Genomic DNA, 21,991 nt, shown 5'->3' on the forward strand with positions numbered 1-21,991 from the left:
ACAGGCAGAAGGAATAAAGAAGCAAGGATAGAAGTTCTCAGAATGGAATATAGGAGTTTAGGATCACAGAGTTCTGGGTTGTGAAACAGCATAATGTGTAATCCTGAAGGCAAAAGGCCAAACTGAAGAGAGGTTAAAGCTGTAAGCAACTATGCCAAGAGTGTGGAGGGGGTTTTCCTTAGCATCACTGAAATCGTCCAGAACAATGGTGGAAACCGGAAGCTCAGTGCCAAAGACTGGGAGACAGACACTGACTACATCATGGCGACAAAGAATGGAAACAGTTAAAGTAGCTGGATTCCGTGAGTTTGGGTAATGAGAGATTTTTGTGGGAGTTGGGAAGAAGCAGTGGTGCGGAAATAGAAGCTGGAAACGAGAACATCATCTCAGCAATTTGTAGTCTGTGTAACAAGGGAGAAATGTAGGAACAGGAGTGCCCTCAGGGGAACGTCAACTTTTATGGAAGCCCAGGAAGTGGAAGCAACATTCAGGGAAGACCCCAGGGCTGTGAGGAGAGAAGACTCCAGAGGAACTGTAGGAGTGAGGGCAGCTGTGTGCTGCCAGCTGGGGGGCAGTGGGCACAGATACAGGAAAGAGAAACAGCTGAGCAGGAGATCTGGGAGTACGGAGAAGGATAAGGCATTTGGGGCAGTACTACGGATGACGGGAGCAGGCTGGGGTGGCATAAAGTTCTAAATAGAATGTCGCCAAAATGCTAGTACTTTTATCCCCTTGGCAATGGTGTTTCTCACTGCAGCTATCACCAGATTGTGAGCCTCCATTGCATGACTGTTTTCCTGAGGACCTATGATTTAGACCCATTGAGTGCCCCTCTCCCCCGTTTTTGTGATAATATATGCCAGGATTCTGCTTCTTTTCCCCCAGAACATCATTAACATAATCATTCAAATGCAAGAGTAGTCCCCTTCGATTGACTGATTCAAATAAGAGAAAAACTGAGTTCACATCGGTTCAGATGGATCCACATAACTCCAAAAGCTGTGGACTTTTGGGGAGCAATAGCTTTTTTTCTTAGTTTTCATGACAATATCCATTGATTTATAGTGGGTATCTTAGGTAACATGTATGATTGTAACAGTAAGAGAAGTTGCAAATATTTGACAATTATTAAGAGGTAAAATAACAAAAACAAGAAAAATTTACTGAAGCAAATCATCAGGACTTTGGCTGTGAGACCAAACCTCCAAGTAAAAACTAACATCGAACTAGAACAACGAGACTGATGCATATAATCTACTTTTCCTACTACTGATTCTGGTGACCCCAGGTCCTCCTCTAGTTCATAGTGCCATCATAAGCATTATCCTTTATATCATTTATTAGAATACATTTTTAAAGCGTAACAATGTTTTAATTACACTTAAATGTCTCTATGGATAGGTTTAATATTTATACTTCTTTAATCAATAGAAAAAATTTGATTATATCTTTGGAAACATATTTGTCGAGCTCAACAAACAAGCTGAAACCATGTGGATTTCTAACAAACTCCTTTGAAAAAGTGCTTTACCTTGCAGAATTATAAGCCAGGAATTACTATGGCATTAAGTTATTGCAAAGCGTCGTGATGCATCCAGTAGAACACATGGCTGCATAGTTCACGGATTTCTTAGACTTAGCTACATCCTCCTTCATCCTCACAGAGACGTGATTTTGCACTGCTCATGACCCTCAAGGCTGCTAAATGACTTACGGTGCGCCAGCCCATCCATGGTGGCCCCCAGTTTTACACTCTGGACCAACACTGATCTCAGGCAGTTGTCCTTCTTCCATTTCCTATGCCTCTCCCTGCTTGGAAAGGTGCCTGCTCCTTCTTCTGGCCTGACTGCTAAAGAAGGTATTGACAAAGGAGGACACATTCTTTGTCATTCTACATTTTTAGCTGACCTTCTGCTGGAAGTGCCTAAAATTATACTCCTGAAAACATTTAGCCCCAAGATTCATTTTTGTCATCAGATAGGACAAGCCATTGTAGAATGTGGTCCTACTCAATCCTGGTGAGAACTGGATCTGTCCTGAACCTCTCTCGCTCCAATTCTAGACCAGTGAGTCTTATGTTCCCCACTACCTCTTCAGGCAGCAACACGAGACCTGTGTAGACAAATGACTGTACCACCCAATTTTGGTCAAATGTGATTAGCATGCGGTGAACATGCGACATGAAAGTAACATCTTATCTTGGACCTATGACTTCATCATCAACAGGAGTTAACCTATTTTGTGATGATGGACATCTCTAAAGCCCCCTCTCCAGGAGCCTGGAATGCTGACATGAAGTGGCTCATTAGCAGAGATCCAGCAGGACTTCACAATCAAACCAACTAAGACCACACATAACTTTAGAACTATTTGTTCTTAATTACCACTCTCACATTTTTTAAACAACCAAAGCAAAATTCTCAATGCCCGAGTGTCTCCCTAGTACCTTCTATTGGATTTGCCATTGTGTTTAATTAAAGCCAACAGGTAACCTGAACACTATTAACAATCCTATTAAAAGATGGTAGTTGCTACATTTTTCCCTTTCGACTTTCATTTGGTAATGGTTCTAAATCTTGCTCCCATTTGTTTATGGACCGTTTCACTTGTTACCACTTTTTTCACTTGCTCCCTTTTTTCATTAGACTCTTCAGGGATTTAAGAGTTCTAAGGTACCCAGTGCAATACTACTAAGCTCTTGATAAATATTGTTGAAGATGATGATGCTTACATTTTTAATTTCCCCAGAATCCAGAATTTTGGCCAATATTTTGAATTTTAGGGCTTTAGATTAGGCTTAGTGGGGTTCTTGGTGAGGTCTGTCCACATTCCATCTGAAGCAAAGAATAAAAACCAGATTCCCTCTATCTGGTCCATTTTGCCCCTCTCCCCCCAAAATGGCCTGAGAGGGCCATTTTGCCAATAAATATAGATTATTATCATAAGCAACCACTAAAACTGAAAGAAAACAGTAGGAGATGCATGCATTTCATTTCCAATTCACCATTTAAAATCAACCACCCATTTTAAGGAATGGTAACTGATTCGAAGAAGCACTTTGAGAATCTTGATTTTGCAGCCCTTTGTAGGGCACCATGCAGATAGATCCTCCTAAAACCACTAGCCCTTGTTCTGTCTCTCCTCTGGATGGAAGCAGGCAATTTGATTTCCATCCAGCCATTCTCAGAGGGGTCACTTTTCAGTCCTAAATGAATGACCAAATAGGTAATCTCGGGGCATTTGAGGGAACGATTTCAGGGGAAAAAAAAAAAAAATGTGAGTTCTCTCTGCCATGAAATGGAATTTCCTCAGCGTCAAGTTAGCCCAGCCCACAGGAAGTTTATGAATGTGTTTGTGACAGTTGACAGGCTGGGCTATAGCGAAGAAGTCCACATTTAGGCCGCAGGGCACTAATCAAGAAGGTGAGTCAGCTTCCACAGCCTTCCGGATTGACTGGCTAGGAGAGCTCAGAGTAGAGAGTATCTCCAGACAGTTGTCATTGTGTCTCTTGATGGCATCCGCATACCCAAACTCCTGAAGATGACGCTATGAACAAGAGATGACAGAGTCGAAGGAGCAGGGCAGCCTTTGAAGAATCTGCCTGGGCGCCTGGAGCGGAACTCCCTATATGAACTTCATGGCTTCTCAGTCTATCCCCATATAAAATATATCCTCTAAGTGTTACAAACAAAAATTCAAAATGATCACAAAATAGTTTAAATATTTCGTTACTCGGTTCAGAGCTCTGTTGGTGAAGCAAAGTCCAGTTCCTTTCTTCCCTCACATTCTAACTGGAACGTGGTCTTTATCAAAGTGTAGACACCATAGTGCACTGCGATGGGAGAAAGCCTATCTGCCCACATTTTCTGATAAGGCAGGAATGTACTTTCCAAATCTCCTGAACATGGCCTTTCTCATCTGTCACCACTATATTTCTTCACCTTGTTTGCCAAGGAGGAAAAATGCTATGCCCTAGGACGGTTTTTTATGGGTTGACTTCTCATTGGCTGCTGGTCCAGGGTCTCACTCACCTAATGAGAATGGAAGACACTGAACTGCCTCTTCACTGTTCCTCTTGCTCACACACCTCAGTGCCCCCTGAAAGAACTCATTAGCTGGCCTACCAGTTACCCTTGCCACAGACACTGGCTTAAAAGGCCTAGCACTAGATTTCAAAACTAAGGCTTATCAGGGAAGAAGGGAGAGAGGAATATGTATCTGTTGCGGGATATCGGCTTTTAATTTCTTCCCAGATGAGGTAACTTCAGTTCGGCCTTGGTTGTGAGGTCTGCTGAGAGGTACTGCCAGTCCCTAGAGAAATTTCTGCAATGACAGCTTGTGAACAGAGTTGAGCCGGACTTGAGCCTGAGAAGATGTGAATAGGGCTAGAAACAGGTCTCTCTTAATTTGTTCCTAAATAATAAGATTGTTGTCTTAGAAGGTTTGAAACTATTGATACCCTAATGGGTTTTGCTTTGAGAAGGGCTCTTGGGAAGCCCTTTTGGGGGGAGCACCAAAAATCTGCCAGCAGGTTATATTAGTTTTCCTTCCTCTCACCAGCTGAAAAAAGAAAGAGCCATTGGAAGTTCTAAATAACTGATATAAAATCAGATTGGTTTATTGCTTCTGCTTGCATATAGACAGGAGAAAGGCAAGTGGGAGGGCCTGGGGTGGGTGGTGGATGAGGGGCATCAGGGGGGAGGAAGGTGCCTCAAATCTGCTCTGAGTAATGGAAGGAGAGGGAGAAAGGGAGGCACCCGCAGGCTAAAATGAAATACATTTTCTGCAGGCAGCTCTCACCGAGTGGTAGTGATGGCCACCCTGCTAGGGCTCCCTCCTTATCCTCTCCCATACTCCTAGCCTAGCATGGGAAGACTGGGAAGCTGAGCCAGAAGTGTTTTCTACTACTGCCCCATCGATTGGAACACATTAGTACAGTTCTTTAAACACATCGTGTGGTCCTACCTATGCATGGGGTTTTCCTCTATGATGATATCCTGCTCACGGACTCTGATTTGGAAAGCACACAGATCACTACTCCATACCTAAGTGAAAAGTCAGCACATTGACTGAGGTAACCCTCAACTCAGCCCTCACCCTGCCCAGCTACTGGATTTATAAATCAGAGGTGAGGATAATGGTAGAGTCCCAAATTAACAAAAGAAGCCGCAGCCAGTACGAATTTGCTCTCGTGTATCGATTCTGATTTTCTACGCTGATTTATGGAACCATCTCTGACAGGTCTGCAGAGATTCCAGGGAAAGAGCATGGGTAACCTCACCCACTTGGATCTCTAAGTGTACATTAGCTTGCACCTCCAAACCTGCTTCTGTTTTGGAGTGTACACTTCTACAAAGTTTATCAGAAAACTGATCTAAAAGAAAACATGCTTTAAGGAGCATTAAAAAGCGTGAAGTAAAGAGGAGGCCTTCAAACCTCAACAGCAACATTTTCCAACACAGGCAAAGGATTTTTCTTTCTTTCAAAAGACGCGTTATTTTAGCCAACTCTCAACGATAATAGATAATGACAATGTGGGAGAAATGCAACTCATAATCCCAAACTCAGTGGAAGCAAGCACTCCATCTTCTTCCCTTACCTGACCTTTTCCCACCTACCGTTATGGATTTATGTAAATTTCATCCCTGGGTCCTTCCCTTGACCTCTCTTCTGGCAAATGGACTAATTAATAAATGGTCAGAAAGCTGGAGAAAGAAAAGAGGCCAAAATAAGCCCAAACTTGGATAACCTATTCCTGGAATAATGGCCACGCTGGCCCTGGAATAACTTCCAGATGATGAATCATGCCACTTTTTCCCAGACACCAGCAGGTGAACTGATGTCATTCTATTTGCCTCCCACTTCTTCCATCCAGAATCACTGATCTCCGCTGGGGCTGGTAAAAACAGCTGGTTGAGGTCTCTAGTCTTTGGCCATTCTTAGGGATGGTCATTTTATTCCTAAGTGTAACCCCTTCTGGTGTGACCCATGTGTTTTCCGCCAAATCCCCACAAAGAAGGCCAGGGGAAACTGTCTGGGTGGGACTTCTGATAGGGGACAGGAGAACCTTGGAATCTGTCACTGTGGATGAAGGGGGAGGGTGGTCCATAATGGGGAAAGGAGGACTGAATAAGATTAGGCTCTGAGGTCTTCCTGGCCTTGACCTGTGGAAAGGTTTAGAACCCCCGGACGGTCGCTCTATTTTTGAAGAAAGAAGGTTGTCTCCGGATGGCTCTGTCTCTGATGTGCGCTTTCTGCATTGCACTGTTGCATCCTGGGTGGAGAGCAGGTTAGCCAAGACTGGTTCTGGAGGAAGGGTGGGTCCCTCACACATGTGGGATGTAGTGGTATCCACTGGCAAGGACTCAATGGCTCCTGTATCTTGCTTTGGCTTCTCTTCTTTTGGGCTTTCCAAGGAGAGAGAATCCTCTCTGGCAGATCTCTGAGAGGTCCCACCAGTTGAGCTGGGTTCCTCTTGGCTCCTCTCCAGAGGCTGCCCTCCACTGTCCCCTGAGCTCTGAGAGGGCAGGGGCTGTGGGATCTGTGTGTATTGAATCTTGGGTGGGATGACTGGGACTGCCCTAGCCTGGCACATTTTGACCATGAAGGAGGTTCTCACAGCTGACACGCTCACAGGAGCTGAGTTACGGCGGCCTGTCAGGGCATGAACAACAATGTCCAGGTCCTGAGGGTCCTGGGAGCAAACACTCCACGGGTCTACTTTACAGTGAGATGAGGTCATCCATGTGACTTTTGTGTCTCCTGGCTCAGAGAGCTGCATTCCAGGTGAACCAAATGAGGCCACATTGTCAAACCGGAAGAGGTCAGTGATGGGAACAGTGGAGTCCAAGTTGAGAGAAGAAGGCCTGTTTTTCCCTTTTGGAGGCCCACACTCAGTGCTCTGCGGCTGTAACTTTGGAGGACGCTCTCCAGGTGAGGAGCCGTCTTGCACACGAGGTGAACTCTCCTTGCTGCCGTCTGGCCCAGGAACCCCACCTCGCTCAAGCTGAGGGCTGCTCTGCTCCTGGTGTGTCCCCGGGTCCTCTCCTTCTGCTAGGCCGACAGGGATGATTTCGGCTGTTTGGGGCTGCAAACCACCCGGTCCCTTCTGGCTGGGAACAGCCTCTGTCCCCTTTGGGCCAGAGAACTCTCTGAAGGACCTCAGGGTTTTCTCGTCCCATCCAGTAATCTCTCTCCTGGGTGCCAGGGGCTGCAGAGGGTCGCAATTCCTCTCTGCTTCGAGGTTGGCACAGCTGCTGGAGGACGGAGCCTCAAGAGTCCACTGGCTCCTACCCGCGGTGGTTTTGCCATCTAGAGAATGGCTCTGACGGAGGCCGGGCCTGTGCGGGAGCCTCTTCTCCAGTCGGAGGCCCTGGGCACCCTGCACCTGGGCCTCTTGCACATCCTTCAGGGTGGGAGAGTGAAGGGGACTCGTTACCCACTGGGGCTCCTCCCACGGCTCCACCATCTCCAGGCCATGCTGGCCGATGTCGGTCACAGCTTCATCTTCGTCACAGTCTGAGGGCTCCTGCGCGGAATGGGCCACCTCCCCGTCTCCTGGTGGGGAGCTCTCCGCCTCTCCTGTTGGGCTCCCCAAACCAGAGCCTTTTCCCTCAGGATCCGGAGCAGCATTCTTCGAATTTCGCTTTTCCCTTTGTCCTCGAGGGGCCTCCTGCCCCGGACACCGGCGAGGGGCCCCCGGGCTGCCCCCGGGCTTCGGCAGGTCTGTGCAAGCCTGAGTCCTCGAGCTCCTGGACGGGTCTGCTCCCTCGGGGCTGCCCCTTGGTGGCTGGATTCGAGGCGCCTCCTCCAGAGGAGTTGGAGGGGGGGCAGCAGGCGGGAGAAGAGGAGACAGCTCCCCCGGGCCTTCCCGGTCCACCTGTGCTGGTGGAGAAGCTGCCCCAAGAGGAAGTATTTCCAGAGGAGCCAGGCCGGTGGGGTCCGGCCGCCGGCCCTTCTCGGGCTCGGGCCTCGGGAGGATGCTCGCGCTAGTGCTCGGGCTCGGGCTCTCCGGCTTTTCCCTATTGGCTGCCGGGGAGGCCCCCTGTGCGCTCTGATTGGTCGGCTCCCTAGTCCCCGCCTCCGCGGGGGTGGGGCCTGCGGGGGGACCGCGGGCTAAGCTCGCAGGGGGCTCCGGGGAAGCCAAAGGCCCCGGGCCGGACCCCACGGTGGGCTGGGCCGCGCTGATCTTCAGAGCAGGTGGTGGCAGGGACGAGAGCTCCTCCTCGGATTCAATGATCTTCAGCTCCTGTTGAATCTCGGGCCAGATCAGGGCATTGGCCAGGTCATCTTCATCCTGAAAGACATCAAGAAACGGATTATTTTAGAGCCCAGGGCTCGGGGCACGATTTCCCAGTGACAGTGAAGGGACTGGCGCGGTGGCAGGTGCACTGTCCCAGCAAATAAAGGACACGGCATTATTAGCAACCGTGGATGTTTATTTATTATTCATTCATTTTTATTTATTTATTTATTTATTTTTAATTTTTATTTATTTATGATAGTCACACAGAGAGAGAGAGAGAGAGGCAGAGACACAGGCAGAGGGAGAACCAGGCTCCAGGCACCGGGACCCCGACGTGGGAATCGATCCCGGGTCTCCAGGATCGTGCCCTGGGCCAAAGGCAGGCGCTAAACCGCTGCGCCACCCAGGGATCCCTATTCATTCATTTTTTAAAAATATTTTATTTATTTATTCATAGAGACACACAGAGAGAGGCAGAGGGAGAAGCAGGCTCCATGCAGGGAGCCCGATGGGGGACTCGATCCTGGGTCCTCAGGATCACGCCCTGGGCTGAAGGCAAGCCGCTGAGCCACCTGGGCTGCCCTTAGTGCTTACCACGTGCCGTAACACATTTTAACTGCATTTTCTTGTTTAATTGTCCCAACAACTCTAAGGCATAAGGACTCCTGTAACGACTCCCATTTTAGAGGTGAGACCTATGTTCAAACAGATTAAACAATTTGCCTAGGTCTCCCACAGCAGCAGCCTGGGACTGCGATCCAGGTATGTCTACACCAGAACAGAAACGCTTAATCCCCGTGCACTGTTGATTTATAAAACAAACCGACCCCTGGTCTCATTTAACCTCAGGTTTACCAGATGACACACAAGAATGAGCTTCTCCCAGTGGAATCTAAATGCTAACTCATACCCCGACATCTGCTTTCCAAATAAACAAATCCAGCTTCTCTTATTACCAAAGAAATACATATATTTCATGTGGAAAAAATACCCAAATATGTGTTAAAGGAGAATATAAAAACAGCAAATTCTTATAATCGTAGTACCCGCAGATAACGGCTGTTGGCCTAGAAGGGTGTCTCCTCCTCTATCCTGTTTGCTGCCCCTTATCTCTCCTCAAGTGTAGTTTCTCTTTGTCTGACTCCTCCCTTCCCCTACACAAAGCCCCAAAGTGCAGACAGGAAAGGGATTGGAGGGAGGCCCGGTCAGGGCCAGGGAAACACATTTCAGTGGCCTTCATTTCTTGTATCAAGGCCTATCTGTCCCAAGGAGCAGTTCCAGGAGGCAGATCCATCCTGTGGGGGGTTCAGGCCTTTATGAGAAATCTGACCTGCTGCCAACTTGACATCACTTCCCACTTGGCTCTGATCACATGTTTCATATTACAATTAATTGGACGCTCTTCCCAATGGACTACGAGCTCCTTAAGGTCAGGAATTATGTCCATTCCTCTTTGATTCCTCAAGGCCAATGGTGCCAAGTACACTGTGAGTAGTTGCTCATTAAGAGTTTTTATTTTGTGTTATTTCTATTTGAGATATTTCCTTCAGAGAATTCTCTAGGAGTAGAACTCCTTGGTCAAAAGGCAGGGATGTTTTTGAGATCTGATTCTGCTGTTTCGCACTTACTTCTATCTATCTCTATTGCACCTTTAGGGCAGAGGGAGCCTTTTACCCATCTCTTTACTCTCCTCAGCAGCTACACTAATTGACCTCTTACTAAGAAATCAATAAATTTGAATAAATAAATAATCACATAAACTTCCCTTCCTCTCCCCCACCATCTAAGTGGACCATAGTGCATCTTTCTGCTTAGATCAGAAATCCATGAGGTGTCTTGTCTCTTCCTTCTTCCTTACTCACATCACTTCACCAAGTGCTGTTCATTCTAGCTTCTTTTTTATGTGACAAATATTATTTTATTATTATTTATTATTTTAGACACTGCTATTTCATTTCATTTCAGTAGGCTCCATGCCCCATGTGGGGCTTGAACTCATGACGCTAAGATTGAGAGTCACATGCCCTACCGACTGAGCCAGCCAGGAATTCCACCCCCCCCCCAATATGGAACACTCACAAATTTGTGTGTCATCCTTGCACAGGGGCCATGCTAATCTTCTCTGTATCATTCCAATTTTAGTATATGTGCTGCCAAAGCAAGCACCATTCTAGCTTCCAAATAGCTCTTGAAGCCTTCCATTTCTATCCTTGTGGCCCCCACCCTCATCCAAGACACTATTTTTTCTCACCTGGCCTGTCACATACTAGCCTTCTAACTGGCCTCCCTGACACCTCTCCTGCCTTTTCCAAGCCATTCTCACAAAATAGTGATCTTTAAAGTATAAAATTCTAGGAGCGCCCGAGTGGCACTATTTATACTTGATCCCCCCAGAATTCAATCCCTGTAGCAACCTCTGTCTCCTTCACCTTCTACAATTGCAAACACATCTCTCAAGAACCTTTTCCCAGCCTTCGTGAGGCCTCTACAGCACTCCACACTGCCCTAACTCCCAGTACCTGGTCCTTCTGGAAACCAAATCTATAGAAACAAGCTAAAAGGCCAAGAGCTTCCTTTTCCCCTTTGGCACACACCCCCAGATCACAGAGCTGCCTTCCAAACGCAGGACTCCTCACTGGACGTCCCTGACAACCTCCTCGCACCTTCATTATATTCAAGGACACCTCATAAAACTTTGGAAAAACTTCGTCTCTAAAAAGTATAAGATGTGAGGCACCTGAGTGGCTCAGTCGGTTAAGCATCTAACTTCGGCTCAGGTCATGATCTCAGGGTCCTGGGATCAAGCCCCGCAGTGGGCCCTGCGCTCATTAGGGAGTCTGCTTGATTCTCTCTTTCCTTCTCCTTCTACCTCTCCCCCAACTTGTGCGCGCTCTTGCTCTTGCTCTCTCTCTCTCTCTCCCAAATAAATAAAAAAATCTTTAAAAAAAAAAGTACAAGAGGTGTGGTAAGTTCTGGCATCATGTTTTAGCTTCTCTGGAAGCCATAGGGAAAAGGCATGAATCCTGGAAATCTTTGAGAAGATTTCACAAACATACACAGGCAACTGTTCATCCAGGATGTCTGGAAGGAAAGCTGGACCCCATAATGGTCATCAGAGTTGGGACTGGGATATGACAAACAGCTTTTGTGCTACTTCTGGGATTGAATGTCATTATACTTCAAGGACATGTCACTCATTTATGGTGACTTCAGATCAGAAATATTTAGAGTTGAGTCTGTCTTAGGGAATCTGAGCTGGAAGATGCCTTCCCATCACCACAGGCCCTCTGAAAAGTCTGCTGAAAAAAAAAAAAATCCCAGACCTGGTTAGAACATTGTCTCCTAAAGTTCCTTGGGCAGAAACTGGATCTTAAAATAAACAAACAACCCCCCCCCCCAATCCTTGTTTTCAGTTATACCATGAACCCTTGGGACAAAGAGGATTCTACTGCATCTTACCATCTCATGGAGAAACACCGCTTCGGCTCTGGCCCTGGGGCTCTCCTGCAGAGTGCTGGGCTCCACCTGGCCAGCCTCTCCACCCTCCTTCTCCTCCTCCTCCTCCTCCTCCGCCTTCTCCAGGTCAAGCCTCTTCTCTAATTCACTTGAATGTTGAGAGCCCAGGGAAGTTTCTGAGGTCTTCTTTTCCTCCAGTTGGGAGCCTGGCTCCAGGGAGGGGTCCTTGTTGCATTCCACTGTCCTCACTGCTTCTGGTCCTTGCTTGGCATCCTCGAGAGCCACCTTCTTAGGTAGAGAAGCTGCAATGAGGATGAGAGGTACTTGTTGAAGACTTTGTTTGCAGAGAGGCCATTCCCGGCACAGTCTCTGTCCTGGACCAGCCCCGCTTCACACATATGGAGGGAGCTCTCACAGCCCCATCCTTTCCTCCTAACCGTGCCCTGCCTTAATATCCCAGGGTCCCCGACTGTCAGAGATGGGAGAGGTCTTGAAGATCATCTAGTCCAAGCGCTTGCGATCAGACACCATTTGCTCTTTCCCTCCCCAGGAGACATTTGTGTGTAGAGGAGGTGGCTATTGGCATTTAATGGGAAGAGGCCAAGGATGCTGCTAAATATTCTACGAAGCATAAAATAGCACCCCCCTCCTAACAAAACTGCCCAGCCCACAATGTCAATAGTGCCAAGCTGAGAAAACCTGTTCTAATCCAATCTTTCACTTGACATATAAGTAAATTCAGATCCTGAGAAGTCAAGCTGTTGCCTAGGGCATAGAAATCTGTTATTTACGCCAAGTTACAAAGATGTATTACATTATGATTGACAGCTTCCTGTGTGACTCTCCCCAGAGGTTATCTACACATCAGTTTGGATGTACCTGAAGTGATTACGCCCTGGTCTTACGTCTACCAAGGCAGTGGAGAGGGGGGAGACCCCAAGGTCAACCTCTACTACCTCCATGAAGAAGGTCCTATCTCGTTGTACAACACTGTTGTCACGGGGAAGAATAAAGGCCAAACCCCTAGGACACTAACTGATCACGTAGTTTCCTCAAAGGCCTCACTTGCTCCTCTAGCCCTCACTCTGCTCCACCTGGCCCAGCCCAGCACAGAGCATTCTTCAGACAGGGCTTGTTTTGATACCACTGAGTTTTTTACTCGTCTTCTGCTCTCGTCCTGAAGAGAATGGGAGGAGAAAAGGACAATGACTTATTGCACATTGTCTGCGAGCCAGACTGTGAACGGGCATTTTATGGACCTTCTTCCATTCAGACTTTACCTCAGCCTTGGAGAGAGCGACCACCCCTGGCTCAGAGAGATATCAACCATGCTCCACTGTCACGCGGCCCCAAAGTGCTGAAGCTAGGGTTCAGATGGTCCCAGGTGCGGTCCAAAACCTACACACCTCCTGCAACATTCAGCTGCCTCTCAGTCCAGCATGCCTTCCCCCTTTTCTTTTTTTCTTTTTTTTAAAAAATATTTTTTTTATTTATTCATGAGCGACAGAGAGAGAGAGAGAGAGAGAGAGAGAGAGAGAGAGAGAGGCAGAGACATAGGCAGAGGGAGAAGCAGGCTCCACGCAGGGAGCCCAATGTGGGACTTGATCCTGGGTCTCCAGGCTCATGCCCTGGGCTGAAGGCAGCACTAAACCACTGAGCCACCCAGGCTGCCCAACTTCCCCATCTTTTCTGCATGGAGAAAGCCTAGCCATTCATGAAGGCCCAGCCAAATGTCACCTCCTCTGGGAAGCCATCCTGGAATCCTCCTGAAAGGACTGCCTCTCCTTGATGCCCTTTCAATCCTTTCTAAATACCTCTTTCATTATGTTTCAGGGACCGAAGCCCTCCCTCATTCAAAAAACCCAAGGAGGGGGGCACCTGGGAGGCATAGTCAGTTAAATGACCAGCTCATGTGATCTCAGGATCATGAGATCGAGTTCCACATTGGGCTTCGTGCTGAATGCAGAGTCTGCTTGACATTCTCTCTTCTTCTCCTTCTGCCCCTCCCCCTTATGCTCTTACTCTAAAAAAAAAAAAAAAAAAGCCCAAGTAGGGTCTTATGCTACTTCTACAGTCTGACCTTGTGCTACCGTTCAGTACGGTTTTAGTTTCTCTTCCTAGTTCATGAGCTTGCTGGGTGAAGAGATCGTGTTTTAACAATATCTGTAGCTCTACAGCTGATTGCAAACATGGGAAGGAGCATGCTGGAGTGTTTTAAAGCATGGGTTTTTAAATCTGTATTAAAATCCTGGTTCTTCCACTTCCTTGCTATGAGTCATTCGGCATTAGTTAGTGCATTTCCTCTCTAAGTTAATGCATTTCCTCTCTAAGCAAATGGGGCTAATAGTAACTACCTATCCCTCACAGTGTTGTTGTGTGGAGAATGGAGATAACACATGTAGAACACTTATGACAGTGCCTGATACCATAACGGTTGTTTCAAAAAAGTTAGCTAATATTAATGACAAAAATATTTTTTTAAAAAAAAGATTGTATTTATTTATTTGACAGAGAGAGAGCACAAGCAAGGGGAACAGCAGGCAGAGGGAGAGGGAGAAGGAGGCTCCCTGCTCAGCAGGGATGGGGGCTCAATTCCAGGACCCTGGGATCATGACCTGAACTGAAGGCAAACATTTACCCAACTGAGGCACCAGGTGCCCCTAATGAAAATATTCTTTTTTTTTTTAAAGATTTTATTTATTTATTCATGAGACAGAGAGAGAGAGAGAGAGAGGCAGAGACACAGGCAGAGGGAGAAGCAGGCTCCATGCAGGGAGCCCGACGCGGGACTCGATCCCAGGTCTCCAGGATCAGGCCCTGGGCTGAAGGCGGTGCTTAAACCGCTGAGCCCACCCGGGCTGCCCTAATGAAAATATTCTTAAACCACAATGAGCATTTGTTGGTTTGTCTGTCAGTTTTCCTTTCCTTTGAGGTTCTCCCTACTTCCATTTTATGTGGGTCACAGTTGGCTGTTGACCACAGAACCCCTTCCAACTCCAGAGATGGTTCAGAGACTCAGGCTTAGCCAGTCTTAGAACCCTCAGTGCCAGGCAACCATGATTGGTCCAAGGCTGGTCATGAGCCCCAAGCAGGCCAATCAGAGTCTTCCCTGCATTTGATATATAGTCATTGGGAGCAAGATACCCTTTCTCATTGCTAGGGTTGCTAGCCACATTCTCTGCAGATATGAGGGATGGATGGATGGAGAGAGGTTGAGTCAAGATGAGTTGAATTCTTTGAGCTTTTCCTACTGCCTTCTCACTATATGAGTGACTAAAATAATAGGCAACCTTACTGAGTACCTACTATGTATTACTCACTGTTCTGAGAGCTTCACTAATTTAGTATTTGCAACAAACTTTTGAAGAAGATATAAGTAGGAACATCGTTCCCATTTTATGGCTTAAGAAGTTGAGGCACACAGCTGCTAAAGATGGGACAGTAGGGGATCCCAGGGTGGCTCAGCGGTTTGGCACCTGCCTTCGGCCCAGGGCGTGATCCTGGCGTCCTGGGATTGGGTCCCACATCAGGCTTCCTGCATGGAGCCTGCTTCTCCCTCTGCCTGGGTCTCTGCCTCTCTCTCTCTCTCTCTCTCTCTCTCTCTGTCTCTCATGAATAAATAAGTAAAGTCTTTTTAAGAAACTAAATAAATAGAGATGGGACAGTGGAATGGCTGAGACTGGACTCGGACTCAAGCGATCTGGCTCCAGAGCCCACAGTCTTCACCACTTCACTATAATGTCTTGCAAACTCTGTTTAAACAAGTTTAAGTCTGTTTTTTAAATCCCTTGCAATGAAAAGAAACCCTCCTGGGATGTCTGGGTGTCTCAGTCCATGAAGCATCTGCCTTCAGCTCAGGTCACGATCCCAGAGCCCTGGGATCAAGCCCTGTATCGGGCTCCCTGATCAGTGGGGAGTCTGCTGCTCTCTTGCCCTTCACCCCACTAGTGCTTTCTCTCTTTCTCTCACTTTCTCTCTTAAATAAATAGAATCTTGAAAGAAAGAAAAAGGAAGGAAGGAAGGAAGGAAGGAAGGAAGGAAGGAAGGAAGGAAGGAAGAGAAAGAAGCCTTCCCTCCCGTGCTTCACCTGCAGAAGTCTCGGCTCCCAGTGGCTTGTCGTCTTCAGGCCAACCTCCACTCTCTGACCCCTGGAAAGAAAACTCTTCCAGGCTGGAGAGTGACTGGAGCTCCTTCGGGGGTGTTCTGCATGGGGTGCTGTTGGTGCTGATGACAGCTGACACTCGGAGCGGCACGGACACGGCAAAGGGCTCAGAGATGTTCAGGGCTTTGCGCTGGTGCCGAGGAGAGGGCTCCATCTGGAAGAGGCTGCTGGTGAAGACAGATTTGCTGGGGCTGTCGCTGGACGTGTAGAACATACCCAGCATCTTGGGGGCTGTCTGCTCGCTCTCGGGGTCCTCGATGGGCCGGAACACCTTGAGCTGCTCGGGCGGGGGCCGGGCCTGAGCACCCTGCAGTTGGCTTCGGTCACCGCTCATGTCGAAGCCCCCCTCTGCCCCCACTGGTGTCCCCTCCTGGCCCCACTCGCCCTCCTGCTTGCTGAGATCGCATGAGCTGCCGGGGTTGGTCGAATGCAATTTTGCCACTGGAATGAAGAATCCACCGGTGGTGACCGTTCGATTAAAATTTCCTTTGTTTTCTTTCCCTAGTGAAAGAGCAAACACGGGGTCAGCAGCCGGGGCGTGCACACACGCACTCACACGCACCCCCACACCCCACTACACAGCCTCCAGGAAGGGAGGTGCACAGCACTGCAGAGGCAGAGCATTCTGATGAGAGCGGGGCCCTTCTTGGAAAGACAGGCAGACAGCACGTGGTTGACGCGAGAGCAAGCACAGAATGCGGGCACGAGGCCCTGGCAGGACCACCTGCGACTGCGTCGCATGCACCTGTTCTAAACTCTGCAGGTAGAGCGGTTTCCAGAAGGCGGCCACTGCTAAGGTCGCCAGAGCAGTCCTCCACCACCCGGTGACCGTAGATCATGAAAAAATAAAACAGACAGCTGGGAGATGGCGGCACGACGTTTGCTCAAAATGAAGGAGAAGACAAAAAGGGCAAAATAACAGAATTTTGTTTTACTTTAAAACTTTAAAAATGTATTGTTTTAAGCCTCCTCTGGCAGATGGACTCCAACAGGGGTTTGATTTCCCAGCAAGGAAACAAATGCTGTTCTCAGCGAGACCTTCCTCCCTTTTCCCAGGCTTCTTCCTGCTGCTTCAGGGGATGAGAAACTAGAAATGTAAATTAACTAAAAGTTAGAAAGCCCAATTGTGAGGAGCAATTTCGCGACTGGCTTAAAAGTGAAAGCAAAGAAGAGAAAAATCTGTATGGGAAATAAAGAGGCTGCGAGATAACACATGAGTCGCCTGGGATCGGGACAGTAACTCCCCACGAGGTCCTAAGGGCCCCGCTGCACGGTCCATGCAGCATGGGGTTTACGGTTCTCATGACCGCTTACGTAGGACAAGTGTCATGACCTTTAACACGCGAGGAAACCGAGTCCCTGGGCGGCCGACAAGCTGCCCGGTGCCCATCGAAGTGAGGACCTCGATCTCAAAATCCTAAATTCTGTAGAACTGCCTCAAGAGGCTCTGGAACCAAAGCAAATGGCTGAATACGAAGGTGAGGAAAATGCTAGAAGCATCCAGCCAGCTCAAAAAGAGGTCCCTGAGTATTTTACAATTATTTTTAAAAGGTTGTTCTATAGGTTTTCTGCATTGTTTCAGGATGCCTCACTTATCAGAGAGCAAAATATTTTGTATTAAAGGAGCTGGAGGGGATCCCTGGGTGGCTCAGTGGTTTAACGCCTGGCTTTGGCCCAAGGTGTAATCCTGGAGACCCAGGATTGAGTCCCACGTCAGGCTCCCTGCATGGAGCCTGCTTCTCCCTCTGCCTGTGTCTCTGCCTCTGTTTCTCTCTGTGTGTGTCTCTCATGAATAAATAAATAAAATTTAAAAAATAATAAAGGAGCTGGAATGTCATGGGATAAGCGTGGGGAGTTTAAACAGTCTGCTGCCAGGGAAGCCCTGTGCCTCACGACTCGAAGCAGTGCCCGTTGGCTGCTTAACAAAAACAGAAGCGAGAGGGACAGGCAAGTCAGCCCTTAAGACCAACATGGTGTCGCTTTGTCGATGTGTCACCTCGTGGGCAGCACTACACACAGCCACCCCGCCACAGGATGACCAGCTGCATGCCAGGCTGGTGCCCATCGCCGTCCACTGGTAAATGAATGAATCACTCAACAACTCGAAATCATGAGCCAACAGGTACGAGGGAGCTAATGCCTATGGGAGCGTGCAAATTCAAGACTTCTCTATCGAGGCACTGAACTGTGAGGTAAAAACCAATGTTGGGCTCTTCTTTACACCCAAGGGGGAAGTCTCGCCTGCCCTGGTTCACAGGAATTGCCCTTTCACCTGGTTCAGGCTTGCCATCTCCAGCTGCGGTTAGAGGAAGGCGGGAGGAGGAGCATGGCCCTTTAGGCCAAGGCCTGTGGTGTGACGTGGGGCAGCGGCAGAGGGGGAGCTGTGTGAAGTCACTGTGCTCGGGTGGGGTCAGGGGGGATTTGGGACCAGGCCACGTGCTTGACTGTGACGAGACCAGCAGGCAGGTAGCTTGTGAAGGCAGGTCTGGTATGGGAGCTCCTGTCTCCCAGTGACAATCCCCAGTTCTGGAAGCAGCTGTGAGAGCTCACCTTCCACAGGCACTGAGCACAGCGAGTCCATGCTTTTAGCTGGTCGGATGGTAGCCTTTTCCACTAAAGACAAAAAGAAGAAAAATAGCCCTGATGAGTGCATGTTGAGAGGAAGTGATCAGAACAGAAGCCAGGCTGCAAGGACACAAGAGAACTTTCTTCAGGAAAGTTTTTCAAGTATTTATCATTTTCCCCTTTGGAAGACGTTCCCCCATTCCACCCTGGATGCTCTTATTTTCATCATGGGACTGAGCTTATAAAAACAGGGCATTTGCAGATCAAGGTTTTTGGGGACACTTGACAGGTAAAGGTAAACTACAATTTTGTCTGATGGCTGTTGGCCAATGAGAGGCGCTGAACCAAATCGTCCAGGGGGAACCAAATCCTCCACGAGGCTCCAAGCAACACCTCCTGCCGTCTGGCAGGCTGGAGGGCAGGATTCGTGACTACAGCCACGTCAGACAGCACGCAGGAATTTGGTGCAGCAGGTGAGGGGGACCCAAGGGACCGTGCAGCTCTGCCCCTGAGGGCTGCAGGCTGGTTGCTCCTCCAAATGATCTCACCGGGGAGCAGATCCAAACCAAGCCTCTCCTGAGCACCCACTATGTGCCTGGTGTCCTCTGTGCATCTCGGTAAGCCACCCAGGCAGATCTGGGGACGGGTGTGACTTCACCAAGTAAACACAGATTCCAGGCACTGGACTCAGGCCTTCGAAATGCTGTTTGTTCTCAGGTTGCTGAGCTGGCTGGAAGGTAGCTCCTCCCAGGCAGCTTGCCAGGAGGGGCAAGAGGACAGCCTGGGAGCCGAGTGGGAGCCCCAGGGCTCGTGGCTGTCAGGTCACTCTGGCTTCGAATCCCAACCCTGCCACTCTGCGCGGCGTGACCTCAGACACACAACTGACCTCCCGAAACTTCAGTTTCCTCATGCGGGAAATGAGGAAAAATAGAGTTGTTGTGTCAATCAGGTGGCACTAACCCAGGGCAGAGGAAATGCTCAGCAAGGAGGAACCCTTGCTGGTCTTGCTCTTCAGGATGGCCCAGGGCTCAGCAGCCGGGGGACTCAGGAGATGGCCTGCAGGGAGCCCTCTCGGAGTTGGCCCTACCCCAAACTGAGCTGGGCATCCCTCTTTTAAATCTCCCCCGTTTTCTTCCTTGCCCCAAGCCCTGCTGCTCTGGGAGGCTCTGAATTAGCCCCTTGGCCCCCCTGGCTCGGGGCTTCTCTCTGCCTGCACCCAACCCTGGAGAGCCAGCTGCCTCCGACCTCCGTGCTTCTACTTGTACTCGAGACTTATATTCTAGAACTCCTGTCCTTCCAGATCTGCTACTTCCACAAGCTTCCAAACTGACTTTTTATCCTACAGCTGCCTGGCCAGTGCCCCTTCATTTGGAGACAAGCTTCCGCCTTGGTTTTCCAGAGGCTGCACTTCTGGACTTCCTCTCAATTTCACATGTCACCCTTGAGCGGCGCCAGTGACCTGATGACACAAAGTGTCACAGAGGATGGGCAGCAGTTCTCTCTGCACGGCCACCAGTGTTCACCTTCCACGTTGGACCTCCTCCCTTTTTTTAAAAATATTTTATTTATTTATTCATGAGAGACACAGAGAGAGAGGCAGAGACACAGGCAGAGGGAGAAGCAGGCTCCATGCAGGGAGCCCGATGTGGGACTCGATCCCAGGACCCTGGGATGAGGTCCTGAGCTGAAAGCAGATGCACAACCACTGAGCCACCCAGGCATCCTAGACCCCCCTTCTAATGATATGGCCTCTTGTGGCCTCAGTGGCCGCAGCAGCTGCTTTGGGGAATAGTCCCAAGGATTCCCTGGCTCCGTTTCTGGATGGTGACTAAGCGCTCAGGGCTCCTTGGCCCATGACTATATTCAGATTATAATTTTCTGTCTGAGACCTTGTCCTGACCTCATGGAGGCTCATCTACCAGTTTTCTGGCAGCTTTGGGTCCTCAAGCCCCCTCTCTTGGATTATCCCTATGGCTTTGGGTCTTCCCTGCTTAAAGGTGTTCACTTGGAGACCTCCCTGGACTCTCCCTGTTGGATAATACATAAATTCCAGTACGTTAGTGTCCAGGACACCACAAAGTTTATGCATCTCCATTTGGTCAATACCTCAGTTTTTCAGGGCACCTGGGTGGCTCGGTGGTTAAGCATCTGCCTTTGGCTCAGGTCATGATCCCTGGGTCCTGGGATCGAGTCCCGCATCGGGCTCCACCGAGGAGCCTGCTTCTCTCTCCATTTATCTCTCTGCCCCTCTCTCTGTGTCTCTTATGAGTGAATAAATAAAACCTTAAAAAAAATACCCCAGTTTTTCTTCTCCTTTATTTCTTATTTCTGTTCAGCTTTCTAAATATGGGTGAAGACCCTTTCATGTGCCCCCCTCCAAAAAAGTCCCCAGTGCTCTACATGGTGAATCAATTTTGAAAATTCCCTTAGTTATGGAGTTTAGAAAAGATTGTTAAAATTATTTACATATGTTAATCTACCGACTTTTTTCACATGCACATTTCAACAAATAGTGAGTTCATGCATCACTTACAGAGACCATGTGGGTGGATGCGACCAGAAGCTGCCCGCACCCCCGGTCTTCAGTTTTGAGGGTCTGAGCAACATTCATTCCTCTGGTGAAGAGTGGGCACTTCGGCAGTAGGCAGGGTCAGAAAGCCACCTGTACTGGCACTCATGGGTCCTGCATCAGCCCTGCATCCCCTCAGAGTTCAGCCATTCCAGGATCTGTCTCTGATTAGTTTGTTCACGAGGTCTTAGACCCGTGGCTTCTTCCAATACTGGCTGTGTTTCAGAATCACCTGCGCAATTTTCTAAAAATGGCCAATACTCTGGTTCCCCCACAGACCTCCTAGGGCAGATCTGCTATGGGAGTGAACCCCTGGGGTGCAGTTGGGCTGGGACCCCCTGGCCAGGGACATCCTGTGCATTCTGTGAGTTGACTACCATTTGAGCCGGCACCTTGGACTTCTTCCTTTTGAAAACCACATGGAGGGAGGGGGTGTCGGGAGGGGGTGGAAATCTTCCTAAGGCAAGATCAAAGCGAATCACTGATTTCATTTTTTGCTGTTTGTTTTGCTCTATTGTTTTTGACTTTTTGTTACTTGGTAAACTTCTTGCATTGTATCACCGATTCTGTACCCGGAATTCTCTTTGATGTACTTAAGCAAATCTCTTTATTATTAGATCGGGAGTTTCTTGCCAAGAACTCCTCCCCTCAAATTCTCCTTTGCGAATCCTAATTTCTGATGTGTATCTGATCTACGATAATTGTGGCCACCTGCCCTCTTCGCCTGAGATATCTTTCCATTTGGAAAGGCATATTCCTCATATGGTGAATGTTGTAGATGCCTACCCAGAGTCAGTTTCTCTTCCTCCGTCTCACAAAGCCCTTGTACTTCTTGGGTGCATCTCACTGTAATCCCATTCCTCCTGCCAGTGATTGGTTTAGGAAGCCAGGCCTAAGCCAGTCAGCGCAGGGCACTCCCTTGGCCCTAGGGGTTGATCCATATGACTCAGTGAAGGCAACGGAGATGGTGGTGAGGTGGGGGGGTGTTTCTAAT

The 21,991-nt window shown here is 48.7% G+C and overlaps 1 protein-coding gene and 1 non-coding gene across 2 annotated transcripts in view; both read right to left on the reverse strand.

Moving 5' to 3' along the window:
- Nucleotides 1-1,136: 1,136 nt before the first annotated feature.
- ARHGAP31 (Rho GTPase activating protein 31) overlaps nt 1,137-21,991 on the reverse strand; it is a 109,687-nt gene continuing 88,832 nt past the window's right edge. The window contains exons 9-12 of the mRNA XM_055316525.1: nt 18,414-18,476; nt 15,789-16,364; nt 11,705-12,003; nt 1,137-8,296 (exon numbers count right to left, since the gene is read on the reverse strand). Of these exons, the coding sequence (XP_055172500.1) occupies nt 5,843-8,296; nt 11,705-12,003; nt 15,789-16,364; nt 18,414-18,476 (3,392 nt within the window). The 3' untranslated portion in view covers nt 1,137-5,842. The remainder of the gene's footprint in view (nt 8,297-11,704; nt 12,004-15,788; nt 16,365-18,413; nt 18,477-21,991) is intronic.
- On the reverse strand, nt 10,306-10,411 carry LOC129504042 (U6 spliceosomal RNA). Its single transcript, XR_008663279.1, has one exon. It is a non-coding gene; the product is annotated as a U6 spliceosomal RNA (small nuclear RNA).

Source organism: Nyctereutes procyonoides, unplaced genomic scaffold, assembly GCF_905146905.1.
Source record: "Nyctereutes procyonoides isolate TBG_1078 unplaced genomic scaffold, NYPRO_anot_genome, whole genome shotgun sequence".
Taxonomy (NCBI): Eukaryota; Metazoa; Chordata; class Mammalia; order Carnivora; family Canidae; genus Nyctereutes; species Nyctereutes procyonoides.